This window comes from Pelodiscus sinensis, chromosome 5 (genome assembly GCF_049634645.1).
Source record: "Pelodiscus sinensis isolate JC-2024 chromosome 5, ASM4963464v1, whole genome shotgun sequence".
Taxonomy (NCBI): domain Eukaryota; kingdom Metazoa; phylum Chordata; order Testudines; family Trionychidae; genus Pelodiscus; species Pelodiscus sinensis.
In genome coordinates, this window is record NC_134715.1 from 88,182,662 (window position 1) to 88,207,350 (window position 24,689).

At 40.8% G+C, this 24,689-nt stretch overlaps 1 protein-coding gene across 8 annotated transcripts in view; it reads right to left on the minus strand.

Annotated features, from left to right (window-relative positions):
• ATP10D (ATPase phospholipid transporting 10D (putative)) overlaps positions 1 to 24,689 on the minus strand; it is an 82,519-nt gene that overhangs the window by 37,025 nt on the left and 20,805 nt on the right. For 4 of the 8 annotated variants that reach the window (XM_025187433.2, XM_025187436.2, XM_025187427.2 and 1 more), the window contains exons 2-9: positions 21,076 to 21,402; positions 17,109 to 17,303; positions 13,514 to 13,718; positions 8,772 to 8,857; positions 6,412 to 6,518; positions 5,545 to 5,676; positions 1,670 to 1,797; positions 1,252 to 1,504 (exon numbers count right to left, since the gene is read on the minus strand). In XM_025187433.2, the coding sequence (XP_025043218.2) occupies positions 1,252 to 1,504; positions 1,670 to 1,797; positions 5,545 to 5,676; positions 6,412 to 6,518; positions 8,772 to 8,857; positions 13,514 to 13,718; positions 17,109 to 17,303; positions 21,076 to 21,353 (1,384 nt within the window). In that variant the 5' untranslated portion in view covers positions 21,354 to 21,402. The other 4 variants (XM_075930470.1, XM_075930468.1, XM_075930471.1 and 1 more) reach the window with 4 other exon arrangements.

Sequence of the window (24,689 nt, forward strand, 5' to 3'; positions counted from 1 at the left end):
GAGGGACCCTGGGTTTTCGTCTTGTCAACATAGAAGCACTGATCCGGATTGGCAGAAGCCCAGTTCCACCCCACCCCCCACCTAACTCACCTGGCCAGTGCAGTTAGGGGAGCAACTACTGGTAACTACAACAAGATGGGGTGTGGGTTTGTTATGCATCATATGCAGGGCTCGACTGTGGCGAGTAGATTGTAACCCAAAAGAGCTGGGTTCGGGCGATCTGCGCATGCGCAGATCACTGGACAGTGCGGCTGGCGAGCAGGGCTTGCTGCGGTTCAGCGAGCCCTGATCATATGCATATGATAAGTGTTGATTGCTATATGTGTGTATTACCAATAAATGTTGCATTTTTGCCCCTGAAAATATCCCATGCAACACTTTTAAATACAACACTGGTCCCTGTCCAGGACTGACGTGGTGGGGGGGACATAGCCCTGGCCAGGTGTTCCTGGTGAGGGGGCTGAAGGCTGTGCCAGGGAGCACAGCTCCACCCAGCAGCAGAGCCTACAGCAGGATAGGTAGCCTTGTCCTCCCCTTGTCTGGCAAACTCCACTGTTTGAGACGACTTAGGTCCTGAGAGTGACAAGGGAGGACAAGGGAGGTCCAACCTGTACCTATCTGCTAGGTTTCCAGGAGAATTTGCTTGTGAAGGCACCATGATTCAACAAAATACATATGTAGCTAAATTTAAGCATACAATTTCAGTGGAACTATTTGTGCACTTTAAATAGCCATAGGTGGAATTGAAGCCTACAACATGGAATGAAGAAGGATATTTTCTGGGCAACTGCACCCTAAAATACTGTGCAGATATTACCCCTGGTTCATTACTTTAAAAATTAGAGGAAAATTATCTGCATACTTTCCCAGTGACAGTTTCTAAAACTTTATGGAGAGAGGCAGAGTGCAGTGATTGGATTCCATTGAAGTTCATGCAGCCAGAATAAAAAACTGTTTCTCCTGCACAGTGAATAGAAATGAGACTCTTCGCATACTAGCTTCCTGCCACCATTTCTCTAGAGATTCTCAGCACAGAAGGTAACGTATGGGTAATGCTTGACAGTTCACACAGAGGGCCAAAAAGCACTGTTGCTAACAGGGTTAGCCTGCATTCCCCCTCTGCATGCTACTGGGCTTGAATCTACCAAGTGAATTTGACTTGCACCCTACCCCATCTGACTTGCACCCTACCCCATTTTCAACTTCTGCAAGAATAGAGTATGAATGCTGTCCCAGTGTTTCATTCCTTACCGTTCTCCTCATGGCAGTATTCCTGTCCTGCAATGCTGCATCTACGGAAAACCATTTTGTTCTCAGTGAGGGTTCCGGTCTTGTCAGAAAAGATGTACTGGATCTGCCCTAGATCTTCAGCAATATTCAGCGTTCGACACTGAATAGTGGAATCAGTTTTCTCATGGTACAAGTCGATATCATTCTGAATTAAATAGATTTGTCCCAATTTGACAACTTCGATTGAAACATAGAGAGAAATCGGGATCAAGACCTGACAAAATAAAATGAATGGATTACATGAACCTACATATTGTGATGATTATGAAACCAAATTTTGCTCCAGTTACATCAGTGTAAATAAAGTAACTCCACTGAAGTCAAAAGGGAAAATCAGAGCAAAATCTGGCCCAGGATGTTTCAAGTAGATTGACGTTACCTGTAATAAAATGATCATTGTCCAAAACATATAAAACCCTGCTAACACTGGCGGAGTAGATTTTCCATCTGGCTCAGGGGTGTTAAAAGGTGTAAGATCCGAATAGCTACTTAACCAAATTCCATGACCTTAAAAAAGGGAGAGAGAGAGAAAACCATTGACAATGAAAAAAGAGTGAGTTATCATACATGGGACAATAGTTCAGTGCCAACCTGAACAGCCACTGGAACAGCTTTAAAGCCTGATACAAACTAGACTTTAGCTTTTTGGTTTTTCTTGAGAAAGGGTCCATCAAAACAAAATGCTCCTCCAACTTTGCTTATTCTAATTCATGAATGAAGGTCACCAGGGGACTAGGATGTTAAATATCGATTAATTAACTAATCGAATAGCCAATGGGATTTCCATCCCCGGTGGGGGTTCTTGAACATGTCAAAGATTGAAATGCCGTGGGGAGCCTGGGGTCAGCAGGCTGGCCCCGGGTTCCACGCCACGTTTCAATCTTTGAAATGTATGACAGTCCCCACTGGGGCTACTGTACATTTCAAAGAGAAAGGGGTGGCACTGCGCCTCTGTCCCATCCCACGGAGCTGGAGAGAACCAGCTTTTAATCCAGCTCCCCCCAGGACCCTCTCCTCTTCCCCCCCTTGCTGTCTCTGCAAAAGAAGCAGCGAGGGGAAGAAAAGCAACTAGTCAACTAATGTGTCCACTATTCGATAAGCTTTTGCTTATCGCATAGGCAATTAGTTGCTTACATCCCCACATGGGACTGCATGAAGAATAGATATATATAGCATTTTAGTTATTTATTTCATTACTCATCCACAAGACAATGGGAATGTGAGAAAGATACAGTTGATAGAAGCTTCAAAGGATTTTTCTTTTATTTCTGGAACATCCCAACAATGAAGGGCCTCCGGGTAGCTTGTTTGAGTAACACCCCAAGCCTGTGAGCCATGACTCATTCAGGCATATTAATGGGCACCAAATAGGTCCTGCCTAAGTTACAAAACTGGCTGTTAGAAAACTATTCTAAAAATCCAAACTTAAGAACTATTTCAGCTAATATGCTTGTACCCCCAACGTACTACGTGAAGAGGTTTCCGTAAAATGTTAATAAACTTACTTATTCTGATTATAAAATGTGCCCTTCCAGGCAGCTGAGTACAAGTACTAAATTTAACCAATGTCCAAAACATAAAACCCTCCAAAACCCATGCAAACTTACACTCTCCAGCCAATACCATACCATCAGCCCTTTTTTTCCCCAGAGAACTCGGAGAAAATATGAGTTTTGCAGACTACCAGTACAATCAACTGAAGACGAGCTGGGGAAGCTTGTTCCGAAGGTAAAACCTTTCACTGAGTCTACACCAACACTACATGTCCATTCAATCTACGCAGTTCAAGCTACGTGAAAAACATAGTTGGAGTCAAAGTACCAATGTAATATAGCTGGAGTGAAATCTGAGGAACTGTCCTGGATTGAAGTGTCATTAGAGGAGGTTTTGGAACAAAGAGAAAAACTTAATGTGAACAAATCATTAGGACTGGATGGCATTCACCCAAGGGTTCTAAAAGAACTCAAATGGGAAACTGCAGAACTGTTAACTATGGTTTGTAATCTATCCCTTAAATCAGCTTCCGTACCTACTGACTGGAAGATAGCTAATGTGACACCAATATTTAAAAAGGGCTCTAGAGGTGATCCCGGCAATTACAGACCAGTAAGTCTAATGTCGGTACCGGGCAAATTAGTTGAAACAATAGTTAAGAATAAAATTGTTAGGCACGTAGAAGAACATAATTTGTTGGTCAAAAGTCAACATGGATTCTGTAAAGGGAAATCATGTCTTACTAATCTATTAGAGTTCTTTGAAGGGGTTAACAAACATGTGGACAAGGGGGATCCAGTAGATATAGTATACTTAGATTTTCAGAAAGCCTTTGACAAAGTCCCTCACCAAAGGCTCTTGTGTAAATTACATTGTCATAGGATAAGAGGAAACGTCCTTTCATGGATTGAGAACTGGTTAAAAGACAGGCAACAATGGGTAGGAATAAATGGGAAATTTTCAGAATGGAGAGGGGTAACTACTGGTGTCCCCCAAGGGTGAGTCCTAGGACCAATCCTATTCAACTTATTCATAAATGATCTACAGAAAGGAGCAAGCAGTGAGGTAGTAAAGTTTGCGGAGGATACTAGACTGTTTAGGATAGTCAAGACAGAAGCAGACTGTGAAGAACTTCAAAAAGATCTCACAAAACTGAGTGATTGGGCAACAAAATGGCAAATGAAGTTTAATGTGGAGAAGTGTAAAGTAATGCACATTGGAAAAAATAACCCCAACTATACGTATAATATGATGGGAGCTAATTTGGCTACGACAAATCAGGAAAGAGATCTTAGAGTTATCGTGGATAGTTCTTGAAAATGTCCACACATTGTGCTGCGGTGGTCAAAAAGGAAAATAGGATGTTAGGAATTATTAAGAAAGGGATAGAAAATAAGACACAGAATATCTTACTGCCCCTGTATAAAACTATGGTTCACCCACATCTTGAATACTGTGTACAGATGTGGTCTCCTCACCTCAAAAAAGATATTTTGGCCTTGGAAAGGGTTCAGAAAAGGACAACTAAAATGATCAGGGGTTTGGAACAGGTCCCTATATGAAGAGAGGCTAAAGCGACTGGGACTTTTCAGTTTGGAAAAGAGGAGACTGAGGGGGGATAGGATAGAGGTATATAAAATTATGAGTGGTGTGAAGAGGGTGAATAAAGAAAAGTTATTCATTAGTTCCCATAATATAAGGACTAGAGGACACCAAATGAAATTAATGGGTAGCAGGTTTAAAACTAATAAGCAAAAGTTCTTCTTCACACAGCGCATAGACAACCTGTAGAACTCCTTGCCAGAGGAGGCTGAGAAGGCTAGGACTATAACAGAGTTTAAAGAGAAGCTAGATAAATTCATGGAGGTTAGGTCCATAAAAGGCTACTAGCCAGGGGGTAGGAATGGTGTCCCTGGCCTCTGTTTGTCAGTGGCTGGAGACAGATGGCATGAGACAAATCGCTTGATCATTGTCTTTGGTCCACACCTCCGAGGCACCTGGTGCTGGCCACTGTCGGCAGACAGGCTACTGGGCTAGATGGACCTTTGGTCTGACCCAGTACAGCCATTCTTATGTTCTTAATGTAGGCTCTATACCGCAAGGGCAGGGATGCACAATGGGAGAAACTCTCCCATCGACTTCCCTTACTTTTCTCATCTGGGGTAGAGTAACTAGAGCCGCTAAAACGACCACCAGTATATCAATCTCAGAACATTGATCCCAGCTGTAGTGTAGATGTAACCTAACAATATCCTCCCCCAGACTCCTCTGAATTGACTGTGAACTGAAGCACCGTGTGCAGCTCAGTTGCTGAAATATTAGACAAGAATAATAATAGGTTTTTGAGGAACTTGGAACTGAAGCTATTTGTGACACCACTTTAAATTGCACCCAGAAATGCTCTGGGTAACCAATAATGCTCTGGATTGTACCTTTGTCCATACAGGCAGTGTAACTGTGGGAATTAAAACAATTTTTAAGATTTCCTGAAAATGGTGACATGTTTCACATCACTGATAAGCCTCAGTCTTCAACTGTCAGTGCCTAGCCCTACTAGGTATATGAGAAATTTAGCTATTTAATATCAAGTTATTCCAGCTTCCTTCTTAACTCCTCAAACAGTGAGACTATTAATTATTCCTCTATCCCACCAGACTGACAGCCCCAAAAATAAAGCACTAAAAAGCTTGCAGTGAAAAGGCACAGAGGAGACACAAAACAAAGTACTACTTTGCAGATCCTTATTTACACTTTACTTACCCAAAGCACCAATTAAACACATTAAAATCAGAAGCAAAACACACCAAAGGACATCAATGTTTGCTCTCTTTTCCAATTTACTGCGTTTATAACGAGGACCGTTGTTATTCAGCATTGCTTTGGTTTCATGACCTGAAACACACAACCATTTTATTTTCTCCTCTGGCAGATATTTAAATCAAAATTCAGATACCATCCTGAAGACTGAGAAAATTGGATATATGGTTTAATTAGTATTTGGACAGAGGTTCTAAATTTAAGAGAAACAATTAATTGCCAACAATGTATCTATTAATTCTGTTCTAAGAAGAAAATTTCTGATTTGTTTAACCCCAAAGAAGTTGAAAAGAAGTTGCACTTCAAGGTGGGTTATTATTTTCTAAATATGAATGATAGTGCTTGCTAATGGGGCTAGTTTAATTGCTCTGGAGACTTGTCTTCTGACCAAGAATACACACAGGACAGACAACAACACAGCCTTGACCTCTTCTAGGAACTTCAGTCTCCATATCTATCCCATTATTTGGGCTCTATTTTGTGGCAATTAATAATCAGCGCTAATTGTGGTGGGGGAGAGGTGGGAATGCGGAGATTGGTCCACATAGAACTGAACTGAGACCACCAATCTGTGCTCAGAGCATAGAGCTCCAAAACAGAAACCAATTTATTTCATATAGCCCACTGAACAGCCATTAGCAAAACTTCCAGCTGGTGCTCACCTGTTCTGGACTGAAAATGGCAATTTCCCATTTAGCAGTGCCCTGAACCATACTGTTTCTCAAAGCAGGTCAATAAAAAAAATTAAAAGAAAATCTCAAAGAACTCATATTTAAATGAAATTAGTGCAAACCCCCTGGTTCCACTAACCTGCATACACCACAATGCCCACAACGGCTTCTGTGTTTCTGATTGTGCATCCTCGTAACAGCAAATTCTCTCTACTCAGGCCCACTCGCTCCTTGTTTGAATGTTCCCTGCAAACACAGTCTATTACTTAACAGGTGTGAAAGAGCCTCCCTAAGCATCAATAGCACCAAGCCCAGAAAGCATCCTGGGACACATTTTCACCCAATAAATCCCATTATGACACTTAGAACTAGATTTTCAATAAAACTCAGTACCAAACTTAATGATACCTTTTGAAAATCTGACCATGATTGCTCTCTTGTTTTATACTGAGACTTCATGAGTTTACAAGCCAAATGTTTATCAGCTGGAATCCTATATAAGGGCAACATTGCTACAGCTATCTCAGGATCAACATTAAGGCCAGGTCTATACTGAAACAGAAATTGATGTAAGATACTCAATTCCAGCTATAACAGCTGCGTAGCTGAAGTTGACATCGATTACATTGATTTTCTGGGGCAGCCCCACAGCAGGAGGCCGATGGGAGAAACTCTCCTGTTGGCTTCCCTTACTCCTAAGAGAAGTACCACGGTCAATAGGGACGCCCTCAACATTTGATTTAGTGGGTCTTTACTGGACCTGCTAAATTGCACCCTGGAAGATTGATCGCCAGAGCATCGATCCTCTGGTAAGTATAGACAAGCCCTAAGAATGGAAAGCAGAGTCTTAAACGTAGCTCCTCCCCATGATAACTTATGGTCTCAGCTGCACTTATACCTTAATCAAACCCATGATGGGGAACCAGAGTACATACTTGTTAAAACATGATTTAGTTGGGGGTTGATCCTGCTTTATCCAACTCCCTGCATTAGATGACCTTCTGAAGTCTCTTCCTACTCTAATCTTCTATGATTCAACCTTATAGTGCAGAAATGACCTAGCCATACAATAGCAGAGTCCCCTAAAATATTCTACAGCCTCGTTCTATCCTAGGTTGTCACACAGACCAGAGGCATGGCTATTACAGAGTTAGGACACACCAATACTAGAAGATCGAATGTTGTTTTAACTGTGTTGTAAACAAGTTAACTACAACATACATAGTCTATGGTTTTCAAGATGACCATAGATTAACTAAGTCTTCATAATTTTTCCCCTTCTCCCATTTATAAATTCGTATTATCCATGCTATAGCGGGCAGAGAAGGGCAATGTAGAGCCAAAGAGCTTCAAAATTAAAACATAAATATTGTTCATTAAAAATAGGTTGCAGCTTAAATAGTGTTCTTCACACAAATGTCATAAACATTTTACAAAGGACATTTTACAGATGGAAAAACTGAATCCCAGGGAAGATAGGCAAGTTATGCAAGGTTCACATGGTGAGCCAGAGGCAGAAACTGTCTAAGTCCACACTACAGAGTTTTGCTGGCCAGGACATGTTGGTTAGAAGCATAAAGGAAAACAAACAAACAAACAAAATCATACTCCTAACCAATTTAGCTAGGCTGACAACACTCCTCTAAGCAGATGCTGTTTACAACCACAACAGAGATTTTTTTTGCTAGCACAGTATATGTCTTTTCAGGAGTTGGTTTTAGTGTACTAACACAAAACTCTATTTGCTGGTATAAGTTGTGTTTCCACTTGAGGGCTTTAATTGGCAAAATCTTTGTAGTGTAGTCTAACCCCAGCAATAGAATCTAGACCTTTTTGTTCCCAGTTCTGGTCTTTTAATCATTAATCAGTATTGTTTCCCTATTTATAAAGACCGAAGTCCAGAACGAGTGAGTATTAGGGAAAGCATTATTGCAGACATCACAAACTATTAGAAACAGACATTGGAGACATTTTGAATAAAGAAGGCACTAATGTAAATTACAGTATAAACTAAAACAAAAAACAGGACTGTGTAGCACTTTAAAGACTAACAAGATGGTTTAATAGGTGATGAGCTTTTGTGGGCCAGACCCACTTCCTCAGATCAAATAGTGGAAGAAAATTGTCACAACCCAATTTTCTTCCACTATTTGATCTAAGGAAGTGGGTCTGGCCCATGAAAGCTCATCATCTAATAAACCATCTTGTTAGCCTTAAAGTGCTACACAGTCCTGTTTTTTGTTTCAGCTGCAGCAGACTAACACAGCTACATTTTTACCAATATAAACTAAGTACTTCAAAAATTTCTTAGTAACAAAAAGCTTCTGCCATTCCCAAGAAATCATCTGTACAGAAAGCATTTGGGGAGCTCCGTGTCTTCTTAACCACATACAAGGATTTAATGGTGAAATTATAATCAGGCAATGTAATTTAAATAGAAGGTGTTTTAATAAGTAAGCATTACCACAACAAATGGGAAATTTCCTCAAGCCTACTTACACAAAGCCCCGGAATCGACTGAGGTCATTGTTCGGACTTTCACATTCTATTCTACTTGAAAACTTCTCTGGATCAATTTCAGAGATCTATAGTTATAGAGAAGAACATAAAATTTAGAAAAAGATGTCGCTTACAAAAATTATGAATTCACAGTGGCAGTTTCAGACTTGGAAGTTTTTCACGCTAGCAAGTATTGCAATGAGGAACAAAAATCAGGTATTCCGATTGCAAGATAAATGGAGCAACTGCTTCACCAACATAAAGCCCTCAGATATATCAGATGACCCACTGATAATTGAGACACAATTAGGCTGTAGACGATGCTGACAGAATAGAAATCTTTCCAGTAAAACTTTGTAGTATAAATAAAGCCTAAGTGATAGAAAAACTATTACAATAAAGAACTACAAGTGAAGAATAAGCAAGAGCAGCTGAGCAATGCTACATACGTTACATACCTGCCTGGAGCAAGTGCCCTTCTTAAGAAAGACTGAAAGCTGACAAGCAGTATGGTAAAATGAAGGAGGTCTTATTTACAAGAGTACTTAGAACTAAAATTAATGGGATACATGATGATTCAATATCTTTGCAAATCTGGCCTGTGATATTGAAATAGAAGGATTTCTTAACAGAATGCTTTATAAGAAAATTCCTTGGTTGGTCAGCTGTTCTTTTTTTAATCAAAGTCCAACTCGTAGGTTTCATCTGAGTGTCTTCATAATTACGTTTCAACGAATCCTGAATTATCTCCCTAAGACTTTTCTTTCTATATCTGGCAGATCCAATCCTGAGGGTAAGATATAAAACCATAGGCAGAGTTTGGCATTTTATTATTTGCCCCTATTTTGCTAGCTGGCTGTTAATTTTGATATACTGATTTGTTGTCAGAGGTTCCTAAAGCCTCTGATAGTGCTTCTTGTCATTTTATAAATATAAATAAATACATAGGGCCTCTTTGGCTACTGCTCTGCTCCTTATTTATACAACATAAGGAGTTATTGAGAAGATCAGAGTTCTTCTGTTTAAAAGAGAGACAACTAAAGGGTGTCATATTATGGAGGTCTAAAAAATCATGAATGATGTGGAAAAAATGAACAAGAGTATTATTTACCATTTCACTCAATTAAAAAATGAATCACCAATGAAATTAATAGTCAGCAGATTTAATGCAAGTATGAAGAAGTACTATTTCACACAATGCACAAATTGCACTGGGATGTTTGGACAGTCAAAACTATAACTGGGTTAAAATACATAAACAAAAGAACTAGGTAAGTTCCAGGAGGATAGGTTCATGAATGGCTATTAGCCAAGATGGTCAGGGATGCAACCCCATGGATAGAGCAACTCTAAAACCTTTGTCTGCCAGAATCGGGGAATAGAAGACTGTGGTGTATCACTCCAAAATTACCGTGTTCTGTACGCTCTTCCTAAAGCTCTGGTACTGGCCAATGCCAGACAAGATACTAGCCTTGATGGACCATTGATCTCATCCATTTTGGCACCTTTTATATTCTGATGAGTGCTAAGCAGTTGTGATCCAAAGTAGTATCTGACACCCACATTAAAAAGGAGTAAATTATTCCACAAAGTAAGGCAGTGGAAAAATCAGGACTTTTCTGCCCACAGATTGGAACCAAATTAACTATATCCCTTTTAATTTACATCTTAAGTTATTTGGGTGTGATACTGTGAATAGACTGTTACTGCAGGTTAAGTGTGTCCTATTTTGAGTTAATTTAAATAGAACTGTTATTTGCCCCACAGTAACTGTGGTTCTTCAGATGTTGTAGCTAATGTGGCTCCCACTCAAGGTGTGTGGGCATGTGTCTCAGGCACACAAGATCCGGTACTTTTGAATAGCAATGTCAGCTACAGCCATGCACATGCCCTGTGTATCCTTGTAGTTCCATACAAGGGAATAAAGGGAGGCATGGCCACGATCTCCACTCAGTTTCCTTGTAATTAAAGCCTCTGTTGTTGAATATTCTGAGACGTGGAGAGGAGTCTTGGGTCCCACAATGACTGCAGCATCTCAAAGAGCTATAGGAAGTGTAGCATAAGTAACCACTCCTTCATTGAGTATGTGCCTGTGTCACTCTTGCTATAGGCAACTGGCAAGCAGTGTCCCCACAGCATGATGGGAATGAGCAAAATGTGCCACATCAGTCCAACAGAAATTGAAATAACAGAAAAGGAGATGCTCCCCCAAACTTGGCATCAAACCTAGCAGCCATATCATGCATGTATTGTTTGAACCAGGGTGCATATTTTACACAAGTTGGCACTTTGTTCGTCATTTCTGCTTTGCAGATCAAGAATACAAGCATGATTCTGAAGCAGTCCAAAGCCACTGCCGGTGGCAAATTGTCATGACTGAGGAGAGGGTAGACTGGCACCCCTTTCATACACAGACACCAAACAGTTCTGAGACACCTTGGGGAGGACCGTGATTTTTGATCACATGATGCTTGGATGGTCATACACTGACCTCAGCCATAACTGTAAGGGCTGCTAGTGAAACTTGGCCAGCAGTGTCATTCAGACATGTATGCGCTATTGTTTTGGAGTGGAGTCTTCACTCCCCTGCCAATGACTGAAGTAACCTCATACCGCCCAAGAGTCAATCATAGTTCCTATGAACTCAGTTGCCCTCACTGGAATTCATGACAATTTTTTAAGTTTACAAGGAGTCCTAGTGTGGAGAACAGGAAGTGGATGTGCTACAGGGCTGTAAGAACCTCCATCTGATTAGCCAGTTGTCCAGTTAGAAACACAAGTGAATTCATTAAATGCACTACACAACTGCCAGGCATTTAGTGAATATTCTTGGTGCTATGGAGAGGCTAAAGAAGACAACCCTATATTGATAACAGTTGAGCCCCACGGTAAGTCTTAGATACTTCCTATGGGCTTGATGAGCAGATAGATGGAAGTATATAATCATGAACCAGTCCTAAGCTTAGATGGTCTGAATAAGTGAGGCAAACATTGCCATCCTAAACATTCATTTGTTGAGTCTTCGCAGGTCTAGGGTAAGACAACCCTCCCCTTCTTCCTCTCTCATTCTTCTTCGGGATAATGAAATACCTCCTGAATTGCAGTGACATCTCCCCTCTATGCAACAACCAACAAGACCACTCTCACTTATAAAAAGCTTTTGTGAGAAGGGTCCTTTAAAAGGGACTGGAATGGCAGTGGACAGCAGATAGAGAACAGAACTGGATGAATTTGACAGGGCGCCTGTCCTGCACTGGCCCTTTAAGGGCAAAACTCAGGCCCAGAGCAGGGGCTGGAAGCAAAGACTCAGCTGAGGCCGTTAGGGCTAATGAGAGCCCAGCTGGGGGCTATATAAAGAAGAACAGTTTGCTGCAGAGGGGGAAGAGCAGTAAAGAGCTGGCAGCAGAGGAAGCAGGAATCTCGCAGGAGGGAGAACAGTATTGGGGCGGCCAGGAAGGGCTAGCGGCATGCCGGCTAAGGTGCTCCCTGGCTGTAGGGCCTGGGGTAAGGCCCGGGGCTCAGAGGGTGGTAGCAACGCAGCCCAGGTAAGCGGGGCAACAGAGATATACCCAGTGCCGGTGATGAGCGGCCCGTACAGACTGCAGCTTGCCCTGAGATGAGCTAGATGAAGACGGTGGGTAACTGAGGCACGGTGGGGAGTACGCACCCTAACAATGAAGTACCAATGGGAAACACTCTCTCGTAGGGATGTGAATGGTTAACTGTTAATCATCACCCTTACTGGTGACAGTCAACCAGAAGGCCTGGCTGGGCAGGAGCAGCCCCTGGATGTGGTAGAGGACTGGGCATGCCATGCCATGCTATGCTATGCGCACTCCAGCCCCATCTTAGCAGCATTCACCCATGGCGGGAGAGATGGGGTAGGCGGGTCCCCCACCACACCTATTTAAACTGTTAACCGGTTAAACATAACAGTTAGCTGATTAAACATATTTTATATCCCTAATCTCTAGTGCCCATCTGTCCGATGGCATGATAGACTAAACCTCGTGGAATAAGACAACACAGCTTGTAAAGGTCATGCTCTTTGGACTGGCTTGGCAGCATCTCCTGACAGTCCTGTAAAATCTTTCAAAGCAATTAGCCCGCCACAGTGAGGGAAGGGATTGTAGCCACCATGTTGAAAAGCCCTAAAGGAATCTGTAGGCAGAAGGATGTACAAGGGGATATCTACAAGGGAGCGGTGACCATCATATTCAGTCCTGGTATGCTATTATTCATAGCTGTTGTATGTTAGAAAATGAGATGGGTTCAGAAGGTTTTATGAAAAGTTTGAAGGAATTAGCCAAATCCAAGAACCAGCAGGTCGGGCAGACACTTGCCAGATTACATCTTGCTACCTACTACAGGTAGCAAGAGAGAACAGAGGGAGGCCACCCTACCCTTTATGCCCTTGCGCAAAAACACAAAGAAGCACAGTGAACACATGCAGCCCTAAGAAGACACTGCTATTCAAAAGACTCCCATCTCATGTGCATAAAGTGCATAGGCAAACCTGAAGTGGAATCCACACTGACATGTACCTGAAGAAGTATTTTTTGCTGACTTATACTGATTTTAAATAAGATACTCCATCTGAAATTAGAGACCACATACAGATTTGCAGTGAAATAATCAAAGACGTGAATTAAAACTGATTTTGTTATTTTGGTTCTAATGTAGGTGTGAGCCACCAGTTAGATGAATTTTCTTGAAAATAATCAAAAATACATGATAGTCACCTGCTCCATATACCCTCTCACCACCTGCCTCTGCTTCAGATTGGTCTCTCCATCAAGGCTGGCTGTTTCAATGTGACATATCCCATCTGGATCAGTAGAGTATAACAATACCATATCAGCAGGAATTATCTCATTACATGAAAGTCGAATGAAGTCCCCGACATTAACATTTTTCCAGCACTGTTCTATGTATTTCTTCTCTTTCCTGAAATATATATAAAAATCTAAATTAAAATAATATTCCACACTTATGTAAACTATATTGTAATTTTATAATCTGCCCTGAGAGAAGCCACATCTACCCTTAGGGAGGCAAGCTCAAAGGAACGAACGAACTATAAAAGACTACTGATTTAAACTATTTTATAATCAAAACAATAAACTCAAAGTATTGGCGTGACAGTTTACCAATTGAGGATGAGTGTACCCATAACATGATCAATTGCTGAATGGGAACCACATTCCTCTGTGAGAATAAAAAACATTCTGGGATGCTAACTTAATAAAACTCAGCACAGATTTTGATCCAATGATTTCTCAGAACCTTGCAGGATTGAACCTTTTATTATAAAAGCCCTTAAAACTGTTGTTTTTCATGCTTAATTCTTTGACTTTCCATCTACGTATGCTGTTCAGAGCTTATCTAAATTCATAATCCTCCCTTTATGTGATCTCCACTGGTTAATGTGAACATTATTTTGATGCAACAGGAATAGGATTTTGGGTGAGAAGTAAGCAAGAGCATCTAATGGATTGTGGACACCAGTGTGGAGAGCACCAGTGTAAGTAGAGGGAATATAACGACTGCTCCAAGTAATCAAATCATCTGATAGGGACACCTCTGTGTCCTATGGTGAATGGACAAAAGGCATTTCTGGTGCCAGATATTATAGCTATTTAACTTCGAGCTTAGGAGACCAGCCAGTACACTGTTTTTATACAGACTGGCAGATCAATGTACTAGCATTAAGCAAATGGTTAGCGGAGTAAAATACTGCAGGCAAATAAAAACCAACAAAATTTAATAAAAAGGAAAATATCAGAAAAATATTTCTTACATTAGGTTTTGTAACTAAAAATGTTGGTGTCTGAACTATCTAACAGCATCTCCTTAAAAGTACAAGCCTAAAAAAGGAGAAGCCACGAAGGAAACTTAATTAAGTGGTGAATTGACGTATGTCCCTAATTAAGCACAGGTGTCTTCCCATCCTTCAAAGTGCAACAGAACCAAGTGTGGAAAGTAATAAAAGCTAAAGCTAATCTAAAAATAAAACTGGTGCACGTCACATGCCTGCCTCCTTTTCAAGGTCATTATCACTAGTTTTCCAAGCAGTCACTAAAAAAAAAAAAAAAATCAATACTGTGGTATGGATATAGAAGATAATTAAACCTACATTAATGTATATCAGAAAACATTCCAGATGTTCAAATTCAAATACCACCTTTATGTGTTTCTTATTTCCCAATACTGTCTTGAAATGACACAGAAGATCTGGAATATGACTCGCCAACCACATTCTACAGACATTTGCACCATGTGCTATCATCTCATGGCACTCGGGCTTTGAACGTTCAAGTCTTCTCAAACTAGAGTAGTGGTTCTCAAACTGTGGTTCAGGGCCCCATTAAAATGGGGTGACCAGGGCTGACTTAGCAGGTTTAAAACAAACAAAAGAAAGATTTTCTTCACGCAGCTCCCGGCTAGCCTGTGGAACTCCTTGCCAGAGGAGGTTGTGAAGATCAGCGCTTTAACAGGGTTCAAAAAATGACTAGATACATTCATGGAGGTTAGGTCCATCAATGGCTATTAGCCGGGATGGGTAGGGATGGTGTACCTAGCCTCTGTCAGAGGCTGGGAATGAGTAATGGGAGAGGGATTGCTTGAAGATTCCCTGTTCTGTTCACTCCCTCTGGGGCACCTAGCATTGGCCACTGTCAGAAGACAGGATATTGGGCTAGATGGACCTTTGCTCTGACCCAGAATGGCTGTTTTTAATGTTCTTATGACTTAGAGTTCTTGGAGCCTGAGGCCAAAGCTGAAGCTGGGTGGTAAGGCTTAGGTTACAGGCCTCCCATCTGAGGCTGAAGCCCTTGGGCCTTGGCTTTGCCCCTCTCTTCCCCGCTTACCTTCTCCCCTCCCCCGCCAAAGCAGGGGATCTCAGAAGGGTTCAAATTTTGGTCCCTAGCTGCTGGGGTCGGTGTAGTAATTTTTTGTCAAAAAGGGGTCGTGGTGTAATGAAGTTTGAAAACACTTGCTCTAGAGGACCCATTCATGTTAGCAGCTCTATCAATGTCTATATAATCTCATGCTTACACAATCTGTACATTTAACAACTGGTTCTCATTTTATTAGGAACTTTAGTGCTAATGCACTTTAATGTATGTCTGTGCCACATACATGGGGACATCTACACATAAAATCAAATTCTCTTTAAAAATGTACCTTAAAGATATTTAATTCATCCACATAAACATTCATATCTATCACTAACTTTAATTTTCCTGAAATACATCCTCTAAACCTCTTTGTACATAAGCGTGGATCCTACTTGTACATATAAGCATATCACAAAGAGTAGGGATGCTAAAAAGCAGGTAACTGAGTAACCATGTAACCAATGAAAATTTCAGTGGTTACATGGTTACATCCACCCACCGTGCTCACTGGCTCCCGCCTGCTGGCCCCACTCCCGGGGAGCCAGGTGCCGCCCTGTGCTGCAGCCTGTGATACCAACAACTGTTACAAATGGTGTAAAATTTTCAAATGGAAAAGAGCAAAGATTAATTTGCTGATATCCATAATATTTAATGCATGAAAGGAGAAAATGGCAACATTAAAAGGGTACCACTAAGGACAATTAGGATAGTCAAAAGACTGTTTGAAGCTCTGGAATAAGCATAAATCTCATCTGTGCAGGAGACAGAAATTACTCAGGGGCCAATTGTGGAATTAACTCACCCAAGAATTAGGACACAAACCACACCATCCTCCACTCCAAGTACATTTCTTTTACCTGACTTTCTTTAACATAAACACACAGCAACAAGGGGAGATGACAGATAACATGCAATAGATAGCAGTCACATTTCTTAATGCACTACTGGAAGGCATTTAGATACTTCACAATGAGGAGCATGACGTAAGAACAGAGGCAGTTATGTGCAGTATAGGCAAGCCCTAATGGAGGGCTGAAAAGCTTCTCACCAAGATTGTGCAGAAATAACAATGCTTAGATTTCTGTCAGATCTTCAATTGTGCCTCAGAATAATCAGTTAGTTTTTGGCAGTAGTCAAGGAATGAAAATAGTGCATCCTGGACCAAAGGGTTTGTCTATGTGAGAAAGTTGCATCAACTTAACTACAGAGGTGATTTTAAATTAATGTACTTGAACTGAAATAAGGGTCTTCACACAGACATTCTCACTCATTTAGGAGTGACTTATTTCAGTTTAACTTACACATAACTGAAATAAGTCAATTTTAGAACAAAATAAGAATGCATGGTTAGTTTAACATACGCTTTAATAATATACACTGTACATTATTTATCAATAACAAATTCAAACAAAAAAAGAAATACATTCTTATTACTTACCTGCTATATACTTTAGTTAATAAGTTGTTTATCTGCTTATCTAGTTTGTATTTCGAATAATCCTCAAGGCCATCTTTAACTGCAATAATTGTGAGAACAGCTACTAGAGGTAACATTGTAATTTCTTTCTGGAAGGCTTCCACCAGTGGAACCCAATTCAGGACAACTAAAAATAGGAAATATAAATTGGCAGCTCTGAAACAAAAAGAAAATTAAAAAAATATATGCAAGAGTTAGGAATGGAACAAAGTTTAGGGGGTGAATAAAAAGCAGGAATGACACCGATGTGGTTCATTAGTAAACTGCATTAAGCTGAAGTTTCTATGTACTTTAAAAATAGCATTTATTCAGTTTGTTATGGTTATGTTGCCTAAGAGACTAAATGCTGAATGGAGACATGCGCATCCATGTGTTTTACATATCAAGAAACTAAACCGAGCTCTTACCATGCAGCCATAGTTTTAGAATAACTCCTTTTCATGAGCGTCATAGTTCCAAACCATTCCTAGAGCTCTGCCCTTGATTTTTGTACAAAAATAGCATGTTGTCAGCAAAGATCAACATATTAGAAGTCACCATACTTTTTATATCCAAAATTATTAAAATGTTAGCTTAAGTCTCGTGTCCACATCTCTAAGCATCATCCAGCTATTCAGTCACGCCAATAAAAATAAAAATTTCCTGAAAAAGACTGATCTTATATAGAAACACAAGCATATTGCCTTAATGGTCATCTCCACGCTAGCATCTCAATTTTAGCATTAATTCTTTGAGCTATAACCACCAGCAGATAGGCAAAACAGAGAAGCATTAAGCATCATTAATCTCACTATTACCCACACATTTAGAATTTAACTTAAAAGAAAATATGAAACACTTCTGCATCAGTTAAAGAACTACATAAATATAGCTTCAGCTTCCAGCATTTCAACACATCTTTCATTTACAGCCTTCCTTGGTACAGATTATTGTTGTAACATATTATAAATGAGTAGTTCTGTGGCACCAGAGGTACCACGTAGCAGGGCAAAAGTCGAATTAAGATACACAACTTCAGCTACATCAATTGTGTAGCCAAAGTCGAAATAGCTTAATTTGTCTTTTGGAGCTGTTTACACAGCATGAAGTCGAAGGAAGAACACTCTTCCTTAAACTTCCCTTACTCCTCATGAAGTGAGGGTTGCAGAAGTTGAAGTCCTTCATCTCAACATTATTTTGAAATAATGGCTTGCAGTGTACGCATGCATTTTGTTATTTTGAAATAATGTCAATTATTCCAAATAGTGCTGTGTAGATGTACCCTTAGAAACTAAGAAATATATATGATCATGAGCTTTCGTGGATTAAAATGAGTCTGATGCACTGAGTTTACCCACAAAAGCTCATAATCCTAAAGTGCCACAGGACCACTTGTTTTTAAAGTTACAGACTGACATGGCTACCCCACTGAGATATTATAAATGATTCAGTCAAGTGGGAAGTAGAGATATAAAATCCTGGTTAATCAGTTAATTGGTTAAACTTTAGGTTAAACATTAGGTTAACTGTTTATCCAACTAAGTAGAATCCCAGGCAGGGAATGGTCCCTAACCCATAGGGCTCCCATTTTCAGACCCTGCACTGGGGCTAGAGTTCCTGCCACCGACTTCCAGCCCGCACAATAGGACTGGGACTGCTGCCTCCGGCTCCCACTCCTGGCCCCTGCACTGGGCCTGGGGCTGCTTCTGGATACCAACTTACCAGGTAACTGGTTACCCATCCAATCACATCCCTAATTAGAAAACAATTACAGATCACCAGCAATGTCTGTCTTTTAGATAAAAGGTGTAAACATGAACTACCATTAACAAAGCATACTGAAAAAGTTGAAGCACTTTAAACATTTAATTGTTTTGTCATCAAATCATGCATATTTTAACCATTAGAACAATAACCTTTTTTGAGAGTATTAGAGAGGGCAATAAAGAAAATTCAAGATGCTTAGATATATGTTCACGATGTAAAACATCTTGAGGTAACAGGTCAACAGTGTATATATATAGTACACACCAACAGATTAGTTACCCATTATATCTTTCATACCTCATATATAACCAAACATGTTTGGTGTAGCTTTCCACATGAACCTCTAGTTCAAAAGCTTTAGAGAGGTAGTGGAATTAGTCTGTAACTGGAAAAACTTAAAAAAAAAAAAAAAAAAAAAAAAAAAACAACGAATAGTATAGCGGCACCTTAAAGACTAACAAAACATGTAGATGGTATCATGAGCTAGGCCAATTCCACAAGTAAAATAAATAGGGAACCCTTGGAATTTAACTTCATTTACAAGTTTGGGAGTCATCACAAAGGTATGAATAAGGACACTACCTTTCACATCCTAATGACTTAATCAACCCAAACAATGGGTACTTAAGAACAATTTGCACCTCCTTTATCAGCTTCTTGTAACTTGAACTCTCTAATTCAGTGTTTCTCAACCAGTGGTACGAATACCCCTAGGGGTGCTCAAGAGAAGTCCGGGGGAGAGGGAAGGCGGGGGGGGGGGGGGGGGGGGGAGGGGGGGAGATGGATGACATCAACACAACTGAAATTTGAAGAATACTGCATTTTTGTTTTAAGTTTTACAGCGCTTTATTATTTTTGTACTTTTTACACCCCAAAATTTTATTGCCCACTCAGCTACGATTAATTTATTTAAACAAATGTGTTGCAATGGTAGAAAAAAATGATGTGTCTGAAAACTAGAGGTACTGGAGGGTGGGTGGGTGGGTGTTTGTATGTATAAAAATTTTGAAAGAGAGGTACTTTTTTAAAAAGAAGTTGAGAAACATTGCTCTAGTTCACTAATTTTTCCCTTCTTCCCCCACTGCTCCCCCATCCCCTATTTATTTTGGAACTGGACTTTTAATACTCCATTCATCTGAAGAAGTGGGCTGTACCCACGAAAGCTCATGATACCATCTACCTGTTTTGTTAGTCTTGGGTGCTGCTAGATTATTCATTGTTTTTTAAATTTTTCTCTAGTTCAAAGACAGAACTTCTCAGGAATTCTTACTTGAAGCTGGCTTTCAACATTTTCAGTTCATGAATGTGTATCCCTTGGATGTTTTAATTACTATTCCTTGTTCTCTTTCCCTTTCTTGTGTTGAGACAGCCTCTCTATCATGTCTCTCATTGCTATTAATAACTCATCCATGCCCCACAAAATTAAGAATAAAATAAGCCCTGTTTCCATGCTCCAAACAAAAGAACTGCTGGGATGATACAGGTACATCGACGCCCTTCATTTAAACAAATTTGCCACTATAGAACTGCAATCTCCTAATCTAGAGATTTGCTTTGGCTGAACTACAGCTGTCAAGGCTTTGTGATTATAGACTATCTACTGACACAAACATCACTAGAATACCAGCCCTTAAGGAGGGACTGTGGACCTGAAGGATGTTCTACATATCTCTTCCACCAAGGCTAATGTGGACCAAGTATCTCTCCAATTCAAAGACTTGTGACAGTGTCCTTGTTGGTTTCACAAAATCTATCTTTGGACCCCCGCCTCCCCCAAGGCCATTATGTTGCTTCCCAAATGAGCCCTCTCCCCCTAATACTCTTTAAGCCAGCTGCCAGTCAAAATGGCTGAAGAAAAGTAAGGGCAACCTTCTTTTCCACCTCAACAGCAGACAAACATGGTGGGGGAGGAGGAAGAATCCTATTTAATGCTGCTCTATGTCAGTCATCCAAGAGAAAGGAACATCCAACTGATCCTAAATAGTGAACAGAAGAACACAACACTAAATGAGGAGAAATTCATTATCCCAAAACTAAAACTCAAGAGGAGTCTTGTTACAAAGTTATCAGAACTGATCTCTAAATTCAGGAGAGAAGAGCAGTTTATAAAAACAAATGTTAGCATGTGAATTTTAAAACAAAGAAACACAAGTCCTCAGATTGGAATAGAAGAATCTTTTACCTGTGAAACTGTTCAAATAAATTTCGTGGTATAAAGTTGAATAAAGTGTATTTAGTAGTACGTATTCTGTTGTTCATATATAATTTTGACACCTTCTCATACTCTTCTTTAAAGTGTCCCAGACATGGTATAACGATCCTATGTCTGCCAGGCATATTGGACGAATTATAACACTTGTCACAGGAGGAGCTGCTGCTGCTGCTGCTGCTTCCATCCCTGCCTTCTGCAGATACCAGACGCCGCCAGCGATATCTGGCCCATCGGATGGGGTCTGCCATAATGTCTGAAATGGTTTGTGATCCACGCCAGGTCTTCTATCTAGCAAAACTGTAAAGTCCAGAAAGTTACACAGTAAGTGTGCAGAAGCTTTAGCTCAAAAATAGAAAACAAAAAAATACTAAGGATAAACCAAACAGCTGTTCATATTGGTTATTGCAAAGGCCTTTAAATAAGATTAACTTGGTTTATTAACCTTACAATGAGAATTGAGTTACTATCCAATTTTGGTTGTGAAGTGAAAGAAACTACAGTATATAGTTTATGTGAGGTAGGAACCTCTAATTGAATAGCGTAATAATTTGTATTGAAGGACTGTTTATTTAGATTTAGTTCTACCTTGCAGAGACTAGAAAGAGATATAATCCAGTTTTAGTTTGTTTTAATTTAAGGGTTGTTTAAAATAATTATTCCATAAATACAAATCACAACCTCCACCTCAATCAATATCCATCAGCTACTGACAAAGACTGGTGGAAAATGTATGATCCCCTGTGTGGTGCTGTCTAGCAGGTTGCCTGTCATAATTTAGTTCGAAGAAATGTTAATGACACCGTCTTTTCTTAGTAATCAACAGGTTTAGAGAGACTGCATTATGTTCCTGCAATTAAATAACCCTAGATCAAAGTTAAAAGTCTCAGAGGGGTAGCCCTGTTAGTCTGTAACTAAAAAAATCTTAACAAGAATTGTCCTGTAGCACATTAGAGACTAACCAAAAAATACTAATGAACGATTCTCGTTTCACATAATCTATCCTGATAATAATGTAACAGCATGCAATGGCATTGTGTATATCGCTGTAACTAATTACTTGTGAAAGCCAGGAAACTGAATGCTAATTTCAAAGCAAAGGTCACTGTATTCAACAATGGAAATCCATAGATTCAATCTGCAACTGCTACTCATCAAAACTCAAGACAGTGTTCAGATGTCTTCTGTAGTTTCTTCTTTCATAATACTGCCAGTATAATAAGTTTGTTTTCTGCATTGACAGTGAAGCTGCTGCTAGCTGTGGATAGCCTGTATTTCTACAGCAAACTGATCTCTCAGTACCAGTATGTGAAAGAGAGGAGAGGAAATCCATAAAATGTAATTTTCATTTCTGGCTCTCACATTAGGTCCAAGTACAAAGAAGCCATAACCTACTGCATTTTCTGTGATCCAAGACAGGATTTGTATATTTTTACCAGTTTCGCATACATTCCTGTCTTTTCATTATTTGCAGAAAGTGAGCATAAAGATTACAATCAATCTTCTAATATACATTCAGTGAAGCAAAAGAGCTGCAGAATTCAAACTGATTGAGTAGGAAGACTTTTAAGCTCATTTTTCACAAAACCTCAAGAAACATAAATCACAATAATTTTTTAAAAGACCATAAGAGGTATAAAAATAATGCCTGCCATTAGTCTGTTTAGCACACTGACTATCACAGTGCAGTCCAGCCCTACTCCCAGGGAGTCTCTTGCCACCCTATGCTGCTGCCTCTGTATCAGAGGCTGCTGCACAGGGTGAAAGGCGAGAGCTGGTATACAAAAAGAGACAGTTTAAAAACCAGCTTCCTGCACAGACTGGCTGCCTGCTGCCCTGTGTTGCTGCCTCTGATACAGGGGACAGGGCGGCAACATGGGGTGGCAGCAGCCCCTGTTCAAAGGGGTCCAAGCTCCCCACAGACAGAGGCTGCTGAGGAAGGAGGGAGCGGGGGAGGCTGCCATGATGCAGCCTCTGAAGCAGCAAGCCTGGGCCAATGCAGGCAGGGCCTGCTTTACAGCAGCAGCCCCCTCTGTGGGGGGTCCTAGCAGACAGGGACTGCTGCAGCAGCAGCCGCCTCGGCTCACTGCGGGCCCAGGCTTCCCACGGACAGAAGCTGCTCCGCAGGATGTGGAACATTCTCTGCCTGTGGCAAGCCTGGGCCCCCCATGGGCAGAAGCTGTTTTGCAGCAGCCTCACCTATCCGCTCCCCCCCCCCCCCACGCTGCTGCCTCTGATGGGGGTGGGGAGCAGGCACACTGCAGTGATAGTGCTGGGGGAAAACTGGCTTTTAAACTGGCTCCCCCCAGCACTGACCGGTTCCTGCTTCCCTTCCGCTTAATGCCTCTGATATTGAGGTAGCAAGGAGGGGGAATTAATGCACCAATTACACACCCACAAAACACAGGACAAACAGATACTTAGATATTTGGTTATCATTTATTCAACAAAGTATATTCACCTGCAAAAATACCCCCAGCATATCTGTTCCATTTTTTACTACTTGTTTGGACAGGCCTGGATTATTAAATAGGTATAACCAGAGCTTTCAATTTAATAAAAATCACTAGAAACAATTAGTGTAAAGATATTCCCTTGGTAGCACAGAACACTGTTAAAGAGAGAGATGCAGTATTTATTTCACTGTATAAAATTTCTCTAAAGAAAAGCTAACTATTGTAAAAATTATTGTATTGTCTCTTGAGTTTTACATGGCTAGGATTTGTTAACCTATTGAAACTTCTGTTTCTGTGGGCATGGTGCAAGGGGCTAGTCGCTGCCCTGAACCAAAGGCCTCACCACCAGCCTCTCTCCTTGGGGAGAAAGGAGGGGGGGAAATCAACCCCAGGCTTCCCCTGGCCGGCCAGAACACGTGGGAGGGAGGGTGGCAGCGCACTACCTGTGCTCCCTGGAGAGGGAGAAGGAAGGACCACCCTGTGTCAGTAGAACTTAATTTGTTGTGTTGCCCATTTACTGCCCACCCCATATGTCTATTGAACCCAGGAAGCTACTGTGCGGCATAAGGAATTCAGGACCTGGGCTTAATGATGTCCTGCTCTATACCAAGCAATTTTCTGAATTCATCAGAAACAGTCTGACAAAAGGCAGACAAAAAGCGTATTTAAGAAATGGGAAACCATCAGTCCTTGGTCTTCAGCTTGCCTTTGAAACTACCTGGCCTACCCTAAGAGATTACAAAGAACTTTGAAGAAGCTGTAGAATGGGGCCAGAGTAAAGATCAGGGATGTTACATTTTGATTAATCAGCTAATCAAGTAGTCGATGGAAATTCCATCAACTTGTTGATGAGAGGCGCTCATTATCCCGCTGCACCTCTCCCTTTGAAATGTACAAAAGCCACCCGTGGCTCTTGTATATTTCAAAGGAAGAGAAGCAGCAGTAACCCGTGCCAGCTAGGATCGAAATAGTCCCCACTGGCACAGATTCTCCCCTGTGCCTCTTCCTTTGAAATGTACAAGAGCCACGGGTGACTCTTGTACATTTCAAAGAGGGAGGAGAAGCAGTCAGACCAGCCCAAGTAGGACTGTTTGAATCCCCGCTCATGCCCTCTCCTCTCTGCCCTCTGCC